At 39.5% G+C, this 20455-nt stretch overlaps 1 protein-coding gene across 8 annotated transcripts in view; it reads left to right on the top strand.

The window, feature by feature from the left end:
- The window catches only part of PLCB4 (phospholipase C beta 4), a 420918-nt gene that overhangs the window by 345177 nt on the left and 55286 nt on the right, over positions 1-20455 (top strand). For all 8 annotated transcript variants that reach the window (XM_067707497.1, XM_067707492.1, XM_067707493.1 and 5 more), the window contains 7 exons: positions 1095-1190; positions 5977-6077; positions 8230-8265; positions 10319-10460; positions 11098-11182; positions 11518-11642; positions 13514-13565. In XM_067707497.1, the coding sequence (XP_067563598.1) occupies positions 1095-1190; positions 5977-6077; positions 8230-8265; positions 10319-10460; positions 11098-11182; positions 11518-11642; positions 13514-13565 (637 nt within the window). The remainder of the gene's footprint in view (positions 1-1094; positions 1191-5976; positions 6078-8229; positions 8266-10318; positions 10461-11097; positions 11183-11517; positions 11643-13513; positions 13566-20455) is intronic.

Genomic DNA, 20455 nt, shown 5'->3' with positions numbered 1-20455 from the left:
CTACATACTAATTTTAATTCTTATGTATAAAATTTTTTTTTGAGTCTAGTGTATGAAACACTATACAGAATTTATTATGTGGCACATAGTGTAATTTAAACAGATCCAAGTTGATGGATTTTCATTGCTATGAGAACAACAATGGTAAACATGTTTGGGTGTTCATTTTGTACATTCATGCAGCCTTCTCCTTGGTACAATTAGAGTTGGTTGGCCAAAGCATGTACACATTTTATATCATATGTATCTTGTTATACTGACTTTCAGAAAAGTTGTATCAGTTTATACCCTCACTATAATATATGAAGAGTGCCTGTTTCCCAGCGATATTCTTTTTTTTTTTTTTGGCTGCATTGGGTCTTCGGTGTTGCGCTCGGGCTTTCTCTAGTTGCGGCGAGCAGAGGCTATTCTTCATTGCAGTGTGTGGGCTTCTCATTGCGGTGGCTTCTCTTGTCGAGGAGCACAGGCTCTAGGTGCGTGGACTTCAGTAGTTGCAGCACGCGGGCTCAGTAGTTGTGGCGCACGGGCCTAGCTGCTCCACGGCATGTGGGATCTTCCCGGACCAGGGCTCAAACCCGTGTCCCCTGCATCGGCAGGCAGATTCTTAACCATGGTGCCACCAGAGAAGCCCCCCAACAATGATCTTCATGCTGGCTGTTAGACATCTTTTATATGTGTTCACGACTAATAAAAGAAAAATATTTTTTCTTGAAGCTTTTTCAGTCTCTATTCTGTCACTTCACCATAACAGTCCATAAACCTTGCTCTGTGCCAGATGCTCCAAATTCTGGGCTTTCGTTATCAAGCTTCAGATCCTTCACAGGGACTGAGCTGTGACTTCTCAAGCTGGTGACCAGCATATGGGGCATTGCCCTCACGTTCCAATAGTGGCTCAGTGTGTATAGATAATAGGGTTGTTGTACTTGCCTTAAGGACTCGAGGCCACCAGGACTGGGGAGACAGTGGCCGTGGCTGAGCCTCGACAATAGGTTTCCCTTCCCTTTTCATTTCCTTCTCCATGTTGATCTTCAAACCTATTTTATAAGTGATCCAACACCTGTCTCCATCTCCTTCTTGTTTATTTTTAATAACAGAACAGCTTGAAGCTTTGAAAAGTATGATGGAAGCAGGAGAATCCGCTGCCCCAGTGAACATCTTAGAGGATGACAATGAAGAGGAAATAGAAAGTGGTGAGTTGGATGTTTTAAATTTATACATCACAAAAAAATACTTTTTAAAATAAGAAAAAGATGAATTTGTCTCAGTGGACCCTTTTATATAACACAACATTCTAATTCCTAATAGTCAGGTACATGTACCAACCTTAATCTTTTGTTATTTTGGGGTATTTTTCCAAATAGTATGGCTTAGAATTTACCTGCACACTAGATTTTAGTAGCTTAGTCATCTCCTTTCCTGTTGTGCGTTCAGCTATTCAGCAGAAACTCACAGCCAGAGAATCCTTGAAGCACTTGCTGTAGAAGGTCGGGCTTGGAATAAAAAGAACATTTCTGCAGTTCTTTCCCATAAACAAAACCTGAACATCAGTGCTGTTACTGATGACAGCAGTAAGGCGAGTTAAAAGGGAAGGAACCTGGATAGAGACCCTCAGTAAATGCTTGGTTTGTGTGCACTTATAGTGAACTAGAAACTCAAAGCCAGAATTAAACTTTCAAGTTCAAATTCCTTCAAATAACCAGCTCACCAGAATTGCCTGTATCTGTATTTACAGGTAGATATTTTTTGCAAAGGCAGCCTTGCTCAAAATATTTTAATATTTGTTATTAGCTTCTATTTTTACTTTGGCCATATAGCCACTACCATAATCTTTGGTTTTACATGGGTCATTTGAAAGATTTGGAATGTTTTTAGAAAATTATTTGTTCATTATGTATCATGAGAATTGATTAACAAAATGACATGAGAGTTGATTAATAGAATAGTTTGGACATACATTGAGTGTCTATTGGTTAGTGCCTTGAATTTAGATAGTGTCTTGGGGCTAAGTAATTTAGAAACATTTGTAGAAACTCTGTTTTTCATATAAACATCTGAAATAGAAGAGTAGATTTTAGGAAAGTTTGACATTATAGGTAAAAACCTAAAAGCTGTGAGAATCAACGATTCGTATTCACAACCCCTTAATAAAGACTCCTGACTATGGAAGAGACTTTATGAATGATTTATGTTGCCTGGGAACATGACTTACTTCCATATGTTTTATACATCAGGGAGGGTCTGGGAGGCCAGAGATACCTGGCAGTATTTAATCAATGCCTGTTGTGGTTATCTATTACTGTGTAACAAACCACCCCAAAACACTTTATTATTATCTCTCCTAGTTCTGTGGGTCACCTGGGCTCAGGTTGAGGGCTCTCCCTTTGGTTTCTCATGCGGTTGCCGGCAGATGACATCAGGGGCTAGAGTCATCTGAAGGTTCCACTGGGCCAGGTGTCTTGAGATGGCTCACTCGTGGCTGACGGTTGATGCTGGCTGGCTTTTGGGAGCTCAGCTGACACAAGCACCCCCATGTGGCCTCCCCAAGTGTCTTGGGCTTTTCACATCATGGTGGCCAAGATCCTTGACAGAGCGTCCTGAGAGCCAGTGCTCCAACAGGCAGAAAACAGAAGCTGCTAAACTGTTTAAGAGCCGTGCTTGGAACTGGCACATCATCACTTCCTCTATATTCTATTCATCCAAGCAGTCTTAGTTAGGGCCCACCCACATTCCAGGGGGTGGGTGAGAGGCAAGATCACGTTGTAGAAGAATCAGTGGGAAGCTGATATTATTGCGGCTGTCTTTGGAAAATACAGTCTGCCACATTGCTTATTATATTATTTCACAGTTTTTGCAAATAATAAACCCAAACAAGATTTAAGAATAAAATCTTGAAAGGAATATACTGAGTTGGCCAAGAAGTTCATTCAGGTTTTTCCATAACATCCTATGGAAATTTGGCCAACGCAGTATTTCAAAAGATCAATAAAATACTTCTAAAATTTGAAAGTCTGAATATTATATAAAAACTGTCCCTTAACTTAGGTTAAGTTTCATAGATGATAATCATACACATGTAAGGTGTTACTAGATACTCTAATCCAGTAAAATAAACTGAAGAATAATGGAATACATTAAGAAAAATCATAATAATAATAACTACGATTTTTGTACCAACTGTGGATTAGGTACTTTACATCAATTCCTCATCTAATCTTTATGCAGCTAAAGAAATAAGTATTATTATACTAATTTTTCAGATGAGGAAACTGAAGCTTAGAGTGGTAACATACGTTACATGCAATCCCACAGCTGGTGAGCAATGTTACTAAGATTCAATCCCAGAATTGCCTTGACACCAGGGTCAAGACCTTCTGTACCTTACAATATTGTCCTTCTAATGTATAGGAATATAAAGCGAACATAAATATGCAAAATCATTGGTAAAATATTTTTCTTTATAAAAAGGAAAAAATATATAAATGATGTGAGTCAAAAATGTGAAGTTTCCTGAACACACACACATTAATCTAAAATGAGGGGTCAGCAGGATTCCACTTACTTGTCCTTAAGGGTACTTTCCCAACTTTTATGCAAATGCTAATTATTCCTATAGACAAAATAAATTTGCCTCTAGTGATTCCCATGTTATTCCAAAATGTTTGAGATAAAATTTTGATTGTTCTAACAGAAATATATGGGTTCATATGCACCTGAATTTCTCTCTAAGGCCATAGAGGTTTCTGCTATACCAGTTACATATGTGAGTCTCACGTTTCCTCAGTCATACTTGACTTCAGCTCTGGTCAGCCAGTTGGCTGTAATTACCCTGCTATCACAGTATGATCCTACTATACCTGAATGACTAGAGTCTCTCATTTAAATACTTCAACACAGCAGGCAAGAGGAAACCAAGCATAGTTCAAGAGGGCAGGCCTGCCTGGAGGCTGTAGAAAATAGAAAAGGCTCTCAGTCAGTGGAAGTGAGTGCCCAGTCATTAGGCTGGATGTAGATTCAGACAAACAGTGGAGAATAGCAACATTGTGTGTGGTTGTGGGTGTGTCTATGCATACATACACATTCAGGAGATGCTAACCTTTAGTCATACAACCCTTTTAAAACAGTTACTAAGTCTCTCCCCCTTCTATGGGATATACCCCTGGAAATTCAAGTAGTTTATATCTGGCTAAGCAGGTTAGACTAGATATAAAATTGAAATTCAGTAGTGATGGTGGGAGGTTTCAAAATCTTGGTTACAGACTGTAGGTCATGAAAACCCAGTGTCACATTAACAGCATTGGGCTAGAAGCCTGAGAAATCTAGGTCCCTATTCTAACTCTGTGACCTCAGACAATTCAAATCATATTTGTGAATCTATTTCCTTTAAATGAAGACACTGGACTAGATTCTTTTAAGACCTCTTTCAGCTTCTCAAATCCTTTTTTCTTGCCCAAGGCCTATATGACCTACTTAAAAAAAAATCATCTGCCTCCAGAATACCCCCTCATCAGAATATCAGTTCCAGAAGAGGAGGGTGTCTGACTCGTTTCCCTTACCTTTATCCCTTCCCGGGAATAGCACTGTGCAAAAAGCAATCTAAAATTCTGAATCTAAGACACCGTCAGTTGAAAGGCACTACTATTTTATTGACTAAGAAAGAAAACTGCTTCCAGTGAATCGTAAAATGCCATCGATTAAAGGATACATTGCCATATTAGATATATTACAATGCGGGGAAAAAATGCACCTTAGAATCTGTGAAAGTTTTTCATTTACTCCTGTTCTTGAATTCTCCTTTCCACCTTTGAAACATACTTAAAACAAAAAATGTCTAATTCTTATGGGTCTGTTCACCTCCCTCAGAAATATTTTCACTGTTTTTTTTTTTTTTTAATAGTAAAGGTCCCTCATGCCCAGTATAGTGACAGTGTGGATTTGTGTTGGCCTTGTCCTGTGGCCTGTGGGTGTCTCCTGATTCTGGCTAGTTTTTAGGCAAATTCCTGGGAGCCCCTGCAGGATGGGCATCATGGGAATACAGATCTCACACCAGCATGTGCCTAATTTTCCAACAGGCAATCCTTTTTCCACCTACAGCCTTGGGTGGATACCAGGGTTCTTATAATTTCCTGGACTGGTGGGCCGGGTGATGGCATCTGTGCCTCCCTATATAGCCAGGCCAGGCTCCTGGGTCACCAGCTTGACTTAGCACCCACTTCCTGCTCCCTTCCCACCATGAGCCCAATGAATGATTTCAGAGTCTTTTAAACCGCAGCCAGATTTGGCAAATGATTTAGGAGAGCAGTAAGTCCTTCCAAGCTCTATCTTTTTTATATCACACCACTCCCGGCCACAAGTTATTATGCCCATAAAATTCAAGTGGACATTTTTGACTCTTTTTCAGAATTATCAAATGTACTTTCCTTCTCTTATATCTTTTTTTTTTCCTCTGGGTGTCATAGAGGATCAAAATACCCTGTTATGAGTCACAGTTCTTCCTGAGGTGTTTGAGGCTTTAATTTTTAAGGTTAGTATACTGGAAAGGAAGTAATCATTCACTTAAGAAAAATTTGTTAAGCATCAATCATGTAAAAACCATGCTAACAATGATTTACTGTGTAACACAAGAACAATATCTGATATCTTGTAATAACGTATAATGGAAAATAATCAGAAAAAATATATATATATAACGAATCACTTTGCTATACACCTGAAACTAACACAATGTAAATCAGCTATATTCAATTTAAAAAGTCATGCTAGATGCAGGAGAAGTAACAAGATATGTTCCTTGACCTTGAGTAGGTAAGAGTTTAGTGAGAGTTTTATTTGAAAAAAAATTGCTTATTTAAATGTTCCCATTTTCATTTAGCTTCCTTCCTCTCTAGAAGTGCTTATATTTTACCCAAGATTATGGAGGAGGCCTGACCCCTTGGTGGTAAGTTGGCTTCATGGATTTTCCTTTTGTCTTTCACACAGCTGAGCAAGAGGAAGAAGCTCACCCTGAATACAAATATGGAAATGAACTTTCTGCAGATGACTTGGGTCACAAGGAAGCTATTGCCAATAGTGTTAAGAAGGTCAGAGTCTTGGTTCCCTTTCCTTTCATGACTTGCAAGGGGTAGCAGCTGTTAGTTATAGCATTTCAGAAATGTGAGAGCCACAAGAGAATAAGTAGGCTGTAATTCCCCTTCTCAATTGGGTGGCCACAATCAATACCCAAACTCGAGGCATGCACAATACTAAGTTAGAAAGGACATTTAAGTGACTCATTAGTCATGCCCAGTGTTGACCCCTACCTCTTCGGCCCATGTCCTTCAGATGTTTTTATTTATTGCATTATTATAGGTGATCAGGGAGAAAACAGCAGCACCCCAGCAGCAAAGGTTAACCTATTCAAATCATCAGGAAAATGACCCTGATCACCCCAGCAAGCCCTCATTAGAAAACCAGTCCTACTCGTTGATATCTCGTCTCCCTCTTAATGTAGAATAAGCCTAAAAATATTTCCATCCATCCAACCATTCAGCCAAAAAAATAGTAACTGTGTACCCACTATGTGCCAGGCACTTTCTAGGCCATAACAACCCAGAAGGGTCAAAACACACTTGGCTTCTGCCCTCATGGAGCTGATAGGCTGATGGGAGTTTATTGGAAGGGGGTGGGAAACAGACAACAAACAAGTAAACAGTCATTTATATGATTACAATTTGTGATAGGTGCTATTACAAAACTAAGAGTGAGTGCTCAGATGGAAAAAAAAGAGGCGGAGAGAATAAAACAAGGAAATGAGAACCCAAAGGGTAAAGAGGAACTGGCCATGCTTTGGTGTTGGTTTGGTTTGGTTTTGTTTGGTTTGGTTTGGTGTTGCTTTGCCCAGAGAGGGACCACAGCAGTAGCAACAACAAAGGCAGGGTGAACAGAGTGGGTTGAGTGAGAGGTCGAGTGAAACAAGATGAGATTAGACAGGCAGGTGGGAACTGGAGGATGAAGGATGTGACGGGGGGCAGGGTGAGAAACTCAAATGTTAATTTAAGTGAAATGTGAAGCTACTGAAAAAGTTTAAAGAAACGGGGCAGTGTAGCCTCACATAATTACCTTTGTGTGTGGGGTAGTGATGTGTGTGTGTGTGTGTGTGTGTGTGTGTGTGTGTGCACGCACTGAGAACATTTGAGATCTGCTCTCTTAGCACCTTTTGAGTATACAATACAGTCTTCCTAACTGTAGTCACCATGCTGTACGTGAGAGCCCCGGAACTTATTCCTTTTATAACTGGAAGTTTGTACCCTTTGATCAACATCTCATTTCCCCCACCTGCTATCCCCTGGCAAAGTGATTGATTTTTTTAATACTACTGAGTGATTGAGTAAGAAGATGCAAGAGTCATTGGCCTAGGAGTCATTGGCGACCTTGGAAAAAGGAGTCTCAGTGCAGAGGTTGGGACCCCTGTAGCAGATAGATGTGAGTGAGGAGACACTACACTTTTGGGCAGTTTTGCTATAAAGGGGAGCTGGTGGCTAAAGGGAACCCGAGGAGTCCAGGGAGTATTATTTTTAGGATGAATGAATCTGGAGTGATAAATGAATTCCTGGACGTGGGTGGGATTATGGTGATGTGAGGGTGTGGTCTTTGATGGGAGCAGCGATACTTGATCATTAAGACAGAGGATGAAGATGCGGGTAGGTGTATGCCTTGGGTGCTAAGAAAATGGAAGCAAATTTGTCTGCCGAACAAAGCCAAGGGAATACTGCCATTACCCCTACCTTCTCCAATATAGAGAATTGCAGCTACTTTCAGACTAATAGATGTCTACTAAGACTCAGTGCTTACCTTTATGCTGCCTTTATCAACACAAGACATGAGTGTTGAATAGCTGAAGAGTGACCCTTTACATACCAGAGGAGGTGACCACATCGATTATTTCCCAAGCCCCATCACTAAATCATGTACTAAATTACCATAAGGAAGCATCAAAATAGGCAAAGACTATCAACAAAGAAGGGAGATAAGCATTAAGATGAGCTTTTATGGTGTGAAAGAGAGCTATGCCATGATATCTTCTCAGTTCTCACTTTATCTATGCCTTTATGTTACCAGTAATTTCCCATCTTAACAAATAAATCGAATAACAAGTGTACATGAATTTATTTAAATATCTACATATGTATGGCTAGTAAATTTGGAAGTTTGCCCTTTAGAGAGGTAAATTATTTTTATCTTTCTCTGATTTAGGCTTCAGATGACCTTGAACATGAAAACAACAAAAAGGTAACAAAATAATTTCATTGTACATTTTGTTTTCATTATAAGACACAGTACGTGGGCCTCTAATATTGAGCATTTTGTACTAAGTGTTGTTACTCTATCTTCCCCCACTCACTGCCCCATGAAATATCAGACTGTTTATAGGTATTATAGGTATAATATTTACATGCTCAATGCATCTACATATGAGTCTTCAAAAGAAAGAATTAATCACAGTGATGAAATGATTATATCCTGATAAAATCACAAAACAGAGCACAGGCAAATAAGATGATTTTCCTAAAAATAAGTGTTTAGTGCAATTAGGCAATTTCGTAGTTGGAATTTGAGATTTCATTCCTAGAATAAGAGTATATAATCATCAACACACTGAATTTTAAAATAAAAATGACCTATAGGTCAACAAATTCATATTATAGTAAAATGGGAAGGGGATCTTGTTCTGACTATATTGACATTCTGAAAAATTGTCAGTTCACGTTGTACACATTCTAGGAGTTTTATCTAACATTATTCGGTGTTGATTTTATTGTAAGGAAAGTAAAGTTACATTTTTAGTTTCCTTTATCCTCTTCACGGCTCATGATATCAAAGTGGTCTTTTTTAGTAAATGTATGTGGTTTATTATAGTAGTGAGATGCAAAAATTTACCTTGTCATTTGATTCCCACACTTCAGAGCTTCAGAAAATACTATTTTGTTGTATATGGGGTCTTATCTTATTTGGAGTAAAACCCTATCTTCTTACTGTCTAAATATTGTTTGGAATAATTCTGGTTAAGTCTGATCCCAGTCTTCGCCCAAGATATTTGTGAAATTCTCTCCTACTAGAAATTCGTAAGGTATTGGGATCAACAAAGGACAGGTTGACCTGTGATCACTGATATTTATTAGCTAAGTAGCTGTGACCAAGTTATTTTAATCTTTAAGGACTCAGTCTTCTCATGTGGTCAGTGGGTCAGACTCTAATCCTTGCTACACATGATGACTGACAGGAACGAGGTTGTCATGCAGGGACTCAGGCCAGTACCTAGCTTATGGTACAGTGTTACTTATCATTAAACACACAAGAAAGGAATTAGACATGCCTCTGCCCTTATTTGGGGAGTCAGGACATATGAAAAATTTATTTTTAAAAAATCCCAAGTTACATTATTTGATTATTTATCTCAGACTTTTACTGGTGCAATTAGTTTGATGATCTGGAATGTTAAGTTATCAGATAAACAAATGGCCTATTTTTTTATCCAATGAATTGATTCATGTGAGTCAGCAGTTCATTCCTCACTATCAATCTCAACTAAATGTAGATCACTTTTGAAGGCGTTATTTTTGTTGTTGATTTTGTTGCTTTTGTTCTGATTTACTACGAAACGAACTACAATAAGTTGTTTCTCTTTGCCTCTATGCAAAACAATGCAGTAATAGGTCGTGTATAGTGGGGTCTCACATTAGTTTAAGAATAAGCATTTTTTTTTAATACCGTAAACCATTTATGTATGTGGCTTGGTTTCCGAAGCAGTGTTAGACAAAGTGTGGTTCCCCAGACCACCCATATCATTAGCACTTGGGAACTAGTTAGAAATGCCAATTATTGGGCCTCACCCCAGACTCACTTTATCAGAAACTCTGAGAGTGGGTCCCCGGAATCTGTGATTTAACAAGCCTAGATTTACACTAAAATTGAAGGACCACCGTTTTTGACGTTATGCCACAATTTGTGAAATCATGAATGATAATACCTGCTATACATATTTCATAGCATTGCTATGAACTTCAGTATAGTTTCCAGAATAAAGTCCTTTGAAAATCTAAAAAATGTCCCCCAAATGTAAGGTAAACTTCATATTTTACTATTATCTCCATTTGCATTATTTGGAGCTACAGTGGACATTCACTTTTAAAGTTATCCTTTAGTTAGGATAACTGAGAAGAAAGAAGTCTTTATCTTTCGATCTGTGTGTGTGCAAATTATCGCTAGTGAGGCAGTCTGAAGCGTAAATCTGAGAGTCCTGCTGAAGTCACTGACGTGCATGTTCCCTTTGTTGTGCTCGTAGGGCCTGGTAACTATAGAAGATGAGCAGGCGTGGATGGCATCTTATAAATATGTAGGCGCCACCACTAATATCCATCCGTATTTGTCCACAATGATCAACTATGCACAGCCCGTAAAGTTTCAAGGTTTCCATGTGGCTGAAGGTAACACCGAAGGCTAAATGCTATTGCCTTTTTTGTCTGCTTTTCTTACGTTATGCTGTAAGCTGTGATCTGACTTGCTGCCATTTTCTTTTCTGGGCACGTGGACTGTTCCATCTCACCTTATTTTCATTGCGTAGACCACGTAGTGACACGTCCTTGGCATGTGGGGGCCTTGTGTTGTCGTTCCTGACATCGTCCACAAGGTGGCTCTGACAGACTATGGATTTGGTAGCAATCCAAGAGGTTAGCCTCTTGCATTAGATATACTTTTTTATAAGACTGCTTTCTGTCGAAAGCTGGTCTCCAAAGACGTATCAAGTATTTTCAGACTTTTCATAATTATTTCTGGACTGGAGAAGCTATCATCCTCATTGGAAATACATATTTCAGGGGTGGCTATGAATGGCAATTGGTATACACGTAATTGGTTTAATGACTCCAGACTCAATTCATCACACTTTTCTTAAGTCAGCCATCTCCAGCCACAGGATGTTAATGAAATTAGGAGCTACTGATATAGTAAGGAAGCATCTGCCTCCAAGGCCTCATGATTCAGGGTGTAATTATATTTATGGCTTGTCTTTCTGTGAGGGTTTGATGGCAGGGTTTCTAAGTGCATCTTTGCTTTCCTTTACAGAACGCAATATTCATTATAACATGTCTTCTTTTAATGAGTCAGTTGGTCTGGGCTACTTGAAGACACATGCGATTGAATTTGTGAAGTATCCTTACGTATTAAGTGGAATAAGTGGTTGGTGAACTTCGGGTTTGGCAGGAATCTCTAAAATAGAAAAATGGCTAATATATTATTGTGGTTGTAGAACTAATAAAATAATGTATGTGAAAGACCACAGCAGCCGGGAAAACCTGCCCAAATGTGGATTGTTTTTATAATCCACACGGTGAACTGTGGTTTTTCTCTTAAGCAGCCTTTATACATGTGAAATTTGTTCTCTGTTGTCATATGTGTGTCATTTTTGGTCTAGATCTTCATTGTTTTAGCTCTTTGGCACTGCCGGAATACTCTTTTTGCCATTTTCCTTAATATGTTACACAGTTATAACAAACGGCAAATGAGTCGCATTTACCCCAAGGGAGGCCGAGTCGATTCCAGTAATTACATGCCTCAGATTTTCTGGAACGCTGGCTGCCAGATGGTTTCGCTGAACTATCAAACCCCAGGTAGGAACTGATGTCCAGTGACCTCGAATTCCACGAGAATGCTTTGACAGGACGGTGCCAACAGTTGCCATCAGTTGGTTGTGGGCATTTTTTTCATGGAAGCAGACATATGGCAACACAATGTGTTGTTGGATTTATAGAATGGTGAGAAATTAAAAATGCAAACTAGAGCAATAAAACAATGGTAGAAGACAATAGATTTTGATTTCAATTGAATATCCTTTTGGAAATGCCATGACTAATCTGCTAAACATTGTCCCTTTTGCCAAAATATGTCTAATTTTTCTTCTTTTTGGATCAAACTTACCTTCTCGTCCAGAGGCAGAATGAAGTGAGAAGTATTTGAGCATCTTTGTACAGTAACTATGACTCATTTCTCCTTGGGAAAGTACCCTTCCCACTGTTAACATTCAGCAGGAGATCAGCAAAATAGTGGCATCTCACCATAAGAGTGCAGAATATTATAGAGTAGATTCTGCTAAAATGGTGTTTAAGGAGTTCTATACCCTTAGAGGTACTAATATATAACTTGTTCCTCCAAAGTGTATTCTGAGGCAAGTTTCCAGTATATAATCTTTTTTTTTTTCCCTGCAAGGAGAGCAGTCAATTTTTGTGAATGCATAAACAAAATTTGTCAAGTTTTCAAAGTTTGCTTAAGGGCCTAGGATTGCAATTAAAAATAGAAAAATAATAGGCTCTAGTTACTCACCTAAAACAGGTGAGAAATATGCCACAAAACCTATTCACTTTCTGTGGTTAATGCCACAGCATGGTCCTTAACATTGGTTAAGAAAAATACCAAAACACCTTTCTTGTTCTGTTCTTTGCTCTCTAATGGTACCTCCCATGTTTCCCCATTTGGGGGGCATTTTCTTTTCAAGTCCATCCACCATATTTTGTGAATCTCAATCCACCTTGCTCCCTACGATCTGTACTGATCGAAAGGTCCTATGACTTGCATTCCCTTGGCATGAATGCGACCTGACTGTGTTTCCCACCCCTTGGTGATGCTGCCTCAGTGATCAGGAACTGGGTTCAGATTTCTGCTCAGCATCCCTATCAGTGCTCACTCTGCTAAACTGTGACCAGGTACCAGCACAGCCCTGGAGTGTTTCTAACAGAGACAAAGTATGATTAAAAGGCACTGCTGATTTTACTTACTTAAAAAGAGGTCAAGTTTTATTATTTGTTGTCAGTGACTCTGTTATATGGATTAAATGGTCCAAAGGCAGCTTATGATCTAGGTCAGCTTACGTTGTATTCTATAACGTTAGGTTTAATCACAGCACTTTGAGAAGAAAAAAAAAAAATCCATCAGCTGCCCATTTCTTTTGCTGATGAAAAGAAAGAACATTGCGTTTGCCTGCAAGAGAAAAACTATAAGCCATGCCCTGCCACTAGACCCCACTAGAAGAATTCTCCTGAAGTCACCTTAAGTCAATTTTTACATACTTACCTAGTTTATTTTTTATTTTAATCGAGTTTTATATTCACATGACCCTACTGGGTATGTTCGGTGTACCCTTGCTCTGGGATGGTAAGGCACATCTCCTCTAACTATATATCAGCTTGGACATCTGTACTCTCAACACTAACTCAACAATCATATGAAGCATATATTGAATCCAAATTTTAAAGCATTGCCAACATGATCTCTATGAACACAGATTTTTTTGTTTAGTTTAAACACAAGGTCATTTCAACATGGAAGAGAGAGTTGTATGCCTTAAACAGACCCTTTAACCTTGTGGTGTTAAAAAAAGACCTTTCAGCCAGGGGTCAGTATCTGATTTCCGTTGTTTGAAATCACGCCATCAAGATCTTCTTTGTCCGAGGAGACGAGATGCTAAATTATTTTTGTCTCTTAACAGATTTAGCGATGCAATTGAATCAGGGAAAATTTGAGTATAATGGATCGTGCGGGTAAGTAATGTGATTTAAACTGTAGTCACTGTGTTCCACACTCCATACTACAGCTGTAATGAAACCGTGTCATTTTTAATTAGGAGCTGCTGAATTTAAGCTGGGTTTGAGGGATGGGATAGAAACAAATGAAATCCCCAGGTAAATTACATCTGCAACGTACATTCTTCACGGGACCCCTGTTTAACTAAGCAGATTTAAAAAAAAAAAATAACGACTAGTTAAGGAGTTTATTATACACACTCTAGAGTTTAGTGCTCTCACTTTAAATTCAGTAGCAGAGGTTTTTATAGCTAGGACAGATAATGAATCTGCTCATTTGGACATCAGCAGTAGACAAAGACATTAAATATGTGTATTTTACATACGACCTAGAGAGGAATGAAGTTGATTTAATATATAATGAAGTCCTAGGTGTCAAGTGGAATTTATTTCAGCTAGGAAGAAGGTTTGTCCTCCTTTGATAGACATGTTTTGTATGTCTTGTAAATAGCAGTTACCAAAAAATAACACTATAAATGTTGTTCCAGTTACTTAAACAGAGCTCCCTAAAATCTGCAAACCAAGTAGTGAAATAGGAAATGTTCATTTCATTGAAACACTGAAAGGTTAAATGAAGTTAACATTCTATACATATGAAAAAAAACTGTGTGACCATTTTTTTTCTCCATGCAAATGTCCCCAAGCAGCACTGCCCATAAATAATCACGAACCACTGCCCAGAGACCTCTAGACTAATTCAATAGAGTACCGTCTCATCCTGCCATGCTACTGTCAGGGTGTTCCTGGCCTCCCTGGTTGGATATTTAATTTCCATCGCTAAAAACAGTCAAGGTAAAATTTTCAGCACGTATGGTTTCAAAATGCCCACTCCCACCTCTTCCTGCCTGTCAGTTCACCTATACCCACGGGTGACAACCCTGTTACCCAAATCAGGATATTAGCAGCTTACAGGATATTTGCCTCTACTGTGTATTTTGAAAGAAATAAAAACTGTACACCTTAAACTAATACAGTGTTATATTTCAATTATATCTCAATAAAACAGGGGGAAAAAGAAAATTATGGGTCAGAAGAAAACAGCTAAATACACATTTCAGAGGTTTTTTTTTTTTTTTTAAGCTACTTTGTTATTTAGCGCAAAGCATTCAGAACCAGGAGATTGTGTAGGTAAATTGATGGGTGGACCCCCAGTGGAGGCTTAGGCAATGACACTCCAGGGGCAGCTGTGGCACAGGGGGTAAAAGCCCTTGGCTCCAGCCTGACCCGGGTTTGAGCCCTGGGTGCGCCACATGCTGTTGTTGCCCTGGGCAGGTGTGTTAGACCCTAAACCTCAGTTTCCTGCTGATAAAATGAAGCTGGTAACGCCTGCCACCCTGGGTTTGCTGTGACAGCTCAGAGGGTTTGGACTGAGTCTATGTGAAGTACTTCATGAACTGCAGATTTCTGTGAAAAAGTGAGGTTGCAAAAAAGCTTAAGCCCGTATGACCGATCACAGGCAGGAATCACACAAGATAAAATGAGTGGTCTGCTCACAACAGGCCTGTAAAGAGCCCAAGAGACAGCCCTCATGGTTCACACCTGGCTGTGCTCACTCCCTGAACCTTCCTGCGGCTCACGGATGCCAAAGGAGCTTTTCCTTTCACCTCAGCCGTTTGATGGCTTATCCTGCCCTGACACAGGGAGGGGAGTTGTTTCCACGTCAAAGGGGTCCCACTGTTACTGAGCCAAACTTGGGTCTGCTCGCGCACACGCAGTAAAGTCAGTCTACTGACACCACGTTGTGGTGAAGGAAAGTGCAGCATTTATTGTAAGGCCCTATACAGGAAGAACGGGTGGCTAGTGCTCTAAAACTCCTGAACTCCCTGAAGGGTTTCAGCAAAGCATTTTTAAAGGCCAGATGATGGGCGGGGGGAGGGTGTCACAGGGCACACACAATTGGGCTTGTGCGCAGTTCTCTGATTGGTTGATGGTGAGGTAATAGGGCAGTGTCACAGGGGTTCACATTATCAATCCTTAGGCTCCAGTAGGTCTGGGGGCCACGTGCAAGTAATTAATTTCTTCCATTTGGTGGTGGAATGGCATCTGAAAAACTCAGGAAATACGCATCAGATACTGTTATCTAGGTACTTCAGAGAGGAGCTAAGGCAGAGGATGTAGCGAAGAAGTCTGTCCCAGGAAGGCCCCATAGGGTCCTGCTCTGTTACACCAACAAGAGTTCTACGCCTTCACTATGTTTCTTTTCAGGAGTTTCCGATTTGCCATAGTTCACTTGCTCAGTGTCTCACCTTCCACACCATTGTGTATTTTAAAATATGTTCATGAGCAAGGATGGTGCTACATTAGCCTGAATTCTGTGCTCATGTGTTTGAGGTGATGTGACCAAAAGCTGAAGTCCCATCAGGGGGACTAAAAAATATGATTGTTCCTTGGGGCAGCCTGACTACAAGAGACGTTAACAGTATTGTTCAGTCTCATGTCCCCCTGCCCCTTCCCTTTTCCCCACACTCAGCCTGGAGGAAGAGGTTGTCACCAACAGGGCAGAGAGAGGCAATCTTTCTCACGAGTGTGCTGTGCCCCTGAGGAGTCATAGCTGGTGGAGATGGGCCAGCCACTGAGCAAGGGCATCTGAGGCACCCGATGGCTCTCACTGCACTACCCTTGTCATTCTTCTGCCCACCTGCAGGGACTTTTAAAAAATCCTTGTGGATTGAGTTACTTGTAGTGAGGTAGATGGACCTAGAGTCTGTCATACAGAGTGAAGTAAGTCATAAAGAGAAAAACAAATACTGTACATACACTACCAAATGTAAAATAGATAGCTAGTGGGAAGCAGCCACATAGCACAGGGAGATCAGCTCGGTGCTTTGTGACCACCTAGAGGGGTGGGATTGGGAGGGTGGGAGGGAGATGCAAGAGGGAAGAGATATGGGGATATATGTTTATGTATAGTTGATTCACTTTGTTAAACAGCAGAAACTTACATGCCATTGTAAAGCAATTATACTCCAATAATGATGTTAAAAAAATATAAATAAATAAAAAATCCTTCTGGGCTGTGTCTGAGGGCTGTGTTTCTGTACAGAGACATTCTGTGCCTTTTAGGCCTGCAGTGGCACAAACCCCACCCCCATAAAGCCAGGGCTCCAGCTCCTGCTTCCGCATCGATGCCCAGGGTCCCTGGACCTACACAGCCTCCAGGTCTGTGAGTGACAGTCTCTGCCACCTTAGGCCCGAAATTGACACTCGTTCAAGACAAGCTGGCTAAGTGTCACCCCCAAGCCAGGGATCCTATCAGACTTCTGTAGCCAAATCCAGCCTCTGTACCCTGACACCAAATTAAATCTCGAGATGGAGTTTTGGGTGAAGTAGAAAAGAGCAGCTTTATTGCTTTGCCAGGCAAAGAGGGCCACATTGGGCTAATGCCCTCAAAATTGTGTGTCCTAACCCGGAGCGGGTAGTGAGGAGTTTTATAGAAATGGTTCAAAGAGGGTGTGATCAGCTCATGGATATTCTTCTGATTGGTTGGTGGTGAGGTAATTGGGAGTCAGCATCATCAACCTCTTGGTTCCAACCAGTCTGGGATCTGGTACTTGTGGGCAGCATACAGTTAACTTCTCCCACCTGGTGGGGGTTCAGTAACTGCAAAACAGCTCAAAGATATTGTTTTGTGTATCCCTTGAGGGAGGACCAGGACCTTGCCCCAAGGCTGCACTATTGTTTCTTGACTGTTCTTCCTTTGTCTCCGCATTTCCTCCCTTCCCTGATTTAGCAACTGTTTGAACCTGCTCATTGGAACTCAGGGAAGGTGGTGGAGGCTGAATGAAGCCTATTTCCTACAAACAAAAAATGAGGGGACACAGACAGGCTTTTGTGTCCAGGAGCCCCACAGGGTCCTGCTCGGTATCACTTCTACACAGTCTCTTTTATTTTTTAAGTATATAAATGAACACATTACACTGCAAGCTGCCAACTTTGGAGAATCGGACTTGGATTTCTTGCCGTTTCCGCCTGACATTTTTTTATTTTGGATCACGCTTTCACAGATTAGTTTTCTTCTAAGCAGTTCTGAGAGCAGCAGGGAATGTGGAAGAATCCTTTTGGTACTGAAACATCATCAATATGACATTTCTCTGTTTTTGGTGAGAAGGGGCTCCTGACCCTTCAGAAATGACTGAGGGGCACCACAGGGAGTCCTGAATCTCTACAGCCACTGCCCTAGGAGATTCTGGACTGGATGTATGACTACAGTCCTTTATGGACCCCGAGTCCCACCTTTCGCAGAAGGCAGATTCCCTCATTTCACACAGCTGGAATCCAAATGCTGCCTCCATGTGAAAGCTAGAGCCATGATCCATGACCTCGCCTCGCAGCTGATGTCTGATGCTTGGCCAGGCAAAGCTAGTAGGCTTCCCTTGGAGAAGTGTGTGTAGAATTGTATTCTCTCATCTACTTCCCATCCTAAGTCTTGAGTTTTTGCTGTATCATCATATTTTCCAATGGTTAACAGTTGCCACAATAAAAGGTCCAAATCAAAGCTCTATAAACATAGAAAACAATATCTTCTATGCAGAGATCTTGTATTGATATATTGGAGACAGGTGAATGTTCAATGTCATCTTTAATATTTTAACTATTTTATAAACTCTCTATATCCTTTATTTAAAAGTCAGTGTTGTCCTCGGGTTTTTTATTGATTATTATATCCAAGTGGAATGTGGGCTTTTTAACACTTTTTTGTTCAGACTTTGAAGATAGCAAAGAATGGCAACTTTGTCAAAAACAAAAAAACATGACTTTAAACTTTCCGTTAAGGAAAAATATTATGTCTTGGGATTCCTTTTTTGGTTGTATTTTAAAAGATAGTCATAAATTTGACATCATCTGGAGTTGAAACTAGTAAAAGTTATGCTCCTAAGGAATATGAAAGATTTGATCCCAAATTGCGATTCTTTTACATCTAAAAGCAAACCTAGAGTTTTGGGGAAAGTGCTTTTATTTTCCTTTATATACTAATCACATTGATGTAGAATTTTCTTATCTATGGTTATAGTCATTCCTAACAAAAAGTATTTCTTTTAGAGAGATGCAGTTCTTTAACACGAGTTTCAGGAAAGTTATGGAATCTAGCCAAGGTGTGATTCTGTGACCATACCCCGTGGGGATAAGGGGCAGACAGTGCTGGAGATCAATTTTAAAACATTTTAGTCATACAAAAAAGAAAACTCATACCCTTTAGCTGTCACCTTCCAACAACCCCTGCCCCCATCCCAGCATTAAGCAACCACCAATCTACACACTGTCACTATATTTTTGCCTGTTCTGCACATTTCATGTAAATGGATTCATATAATATGTGACCTTTTATGACTGTCTTGTTTCACTTAGCATAATGGTTTCAAGGTTCACCTGTGTTGTAGTGTATATCAGTACTTTATTTCTTTTTATTGCTGAATAATTTTCCATTATATGGATATACCTCATATTGTATATCCATTCATCTTTTGATGGACATTTGGATTGTTTCTATCTTTTGGTTATTACAAATAATGCCACTATGAAAATTCATGTACGAGTTTCTGTATGGACAGATGTTTTCACTTCTCTTGGGTGTATACCTAAGAGAATCGCTGGGTCATATAGTAACTCTATGTTTAACTGTTTGAGAAACTACAGACTGTTTTCCAAAGTGGCTGCATCATTTTACATTCCCACCAGCAATGTCGTATGAAGGCTCCAATTTCTCCATCTCCTCGTCCGTAGTTACTATTATCTGACTTTTTTTTTTATTGTAGCCGACCTAGTGTGTGTGCAGTGGTATCTTATTATGGTACTGGTTTGCATTTCTCTGATGACTCATGATATTAAGTGTCTTTTCAAGTGCTTGCCGGCCATTTGTATATCTTATTTGGAGAACTGTCTATTCAAATCATTTGCCCATTGTTTAACTGGGTTGTTCTTCATATATTTTAGATACAAGCCTCTTATCAGGTAAATGATTTGCAAATATTTTTCTCATTCTATGACTAGTCTTTTCACTTTCTTGAGAGTGTTCTTTGAAGTGTAAAAGTCTTTATGGTGAAGTGAAGTTTATGTATTGATATTTTTGCTCATTGCTTGTGCTTTTGGTGTTATGTCTAATAATCCATTGTCAAATTCCAAGTCACAAAGATTTATCACTAAGTCTTCTTCTAAGAATTTTATAGTTATAGCTTTTACTTTTAGGTCTTTGATCCATTTTGAGATAATTTTTGTTTATGATGTGAAAGAAGGGACTAATTTTATTCTTTTGCACGTGGCTCTCCAGTTGTCCTAGCATCATTTGTTTAAAGACTGTTCTTTCCCTCACTGACTAGTCTTGGCATCCTTGTCAAAAATCAGTTGAACATAGATATGAATTTATTTTTGGACTCCCAATTCTATCTCACTGATTTATATATCTATCTTTTTGCCAGTACCAAGATGCTTAGGTTATTGTTGATTTGTAGAAAGTTTTAAAATTGAGAAATATGAGACCTCCTACTTTGTTCTTCTTTATCAAGAATGTTTGGGGAATTCTTGGTCCTTGAGTTTCCAATTGAATTTTAGGATCAACTTGTCAATTTCTATAAAGAAGACAGCTGGGATTTTGGTAGGGATTGTATTGAATCTGTATATCAATTTGGGGACTAGCACCATCTTAACAATATTAAGCCTTCTGATCCATGAACACAAGATATCTTTCCATTTATTTAGTTCTTTTAAAATTTTCTTCAACAATTTTTTGTGGTTTTCCAAGTATATGTACTTATTTTGTTAAATGTATTCCTAAGTATTTTATTATTTTAGGTTCTGTTAAAAATGGAATTGTTTACTTAATTTCATTTTTGGATTGTTCATTGCTTGGTGCA

This window comes from Pseudorca crassidens, chromosome 15 (genome assembly GCF_039906515.1).
Source record: "Pseudorca crassidens isolate mPseCra1 chromosome 15, mPseCra1.hap1, whole genome shotgun sequence".
NCBI lineage: Eukaryota > Metazoa > Chordata > Mammalia > Artiodactyla > Delphinidae > Pseudorca > Pseudorca crassidens.
Note: the sequence above shows the minus strand (reverse complement) of the source record. Positions and strands in the feature narration are given on the sequence as shown.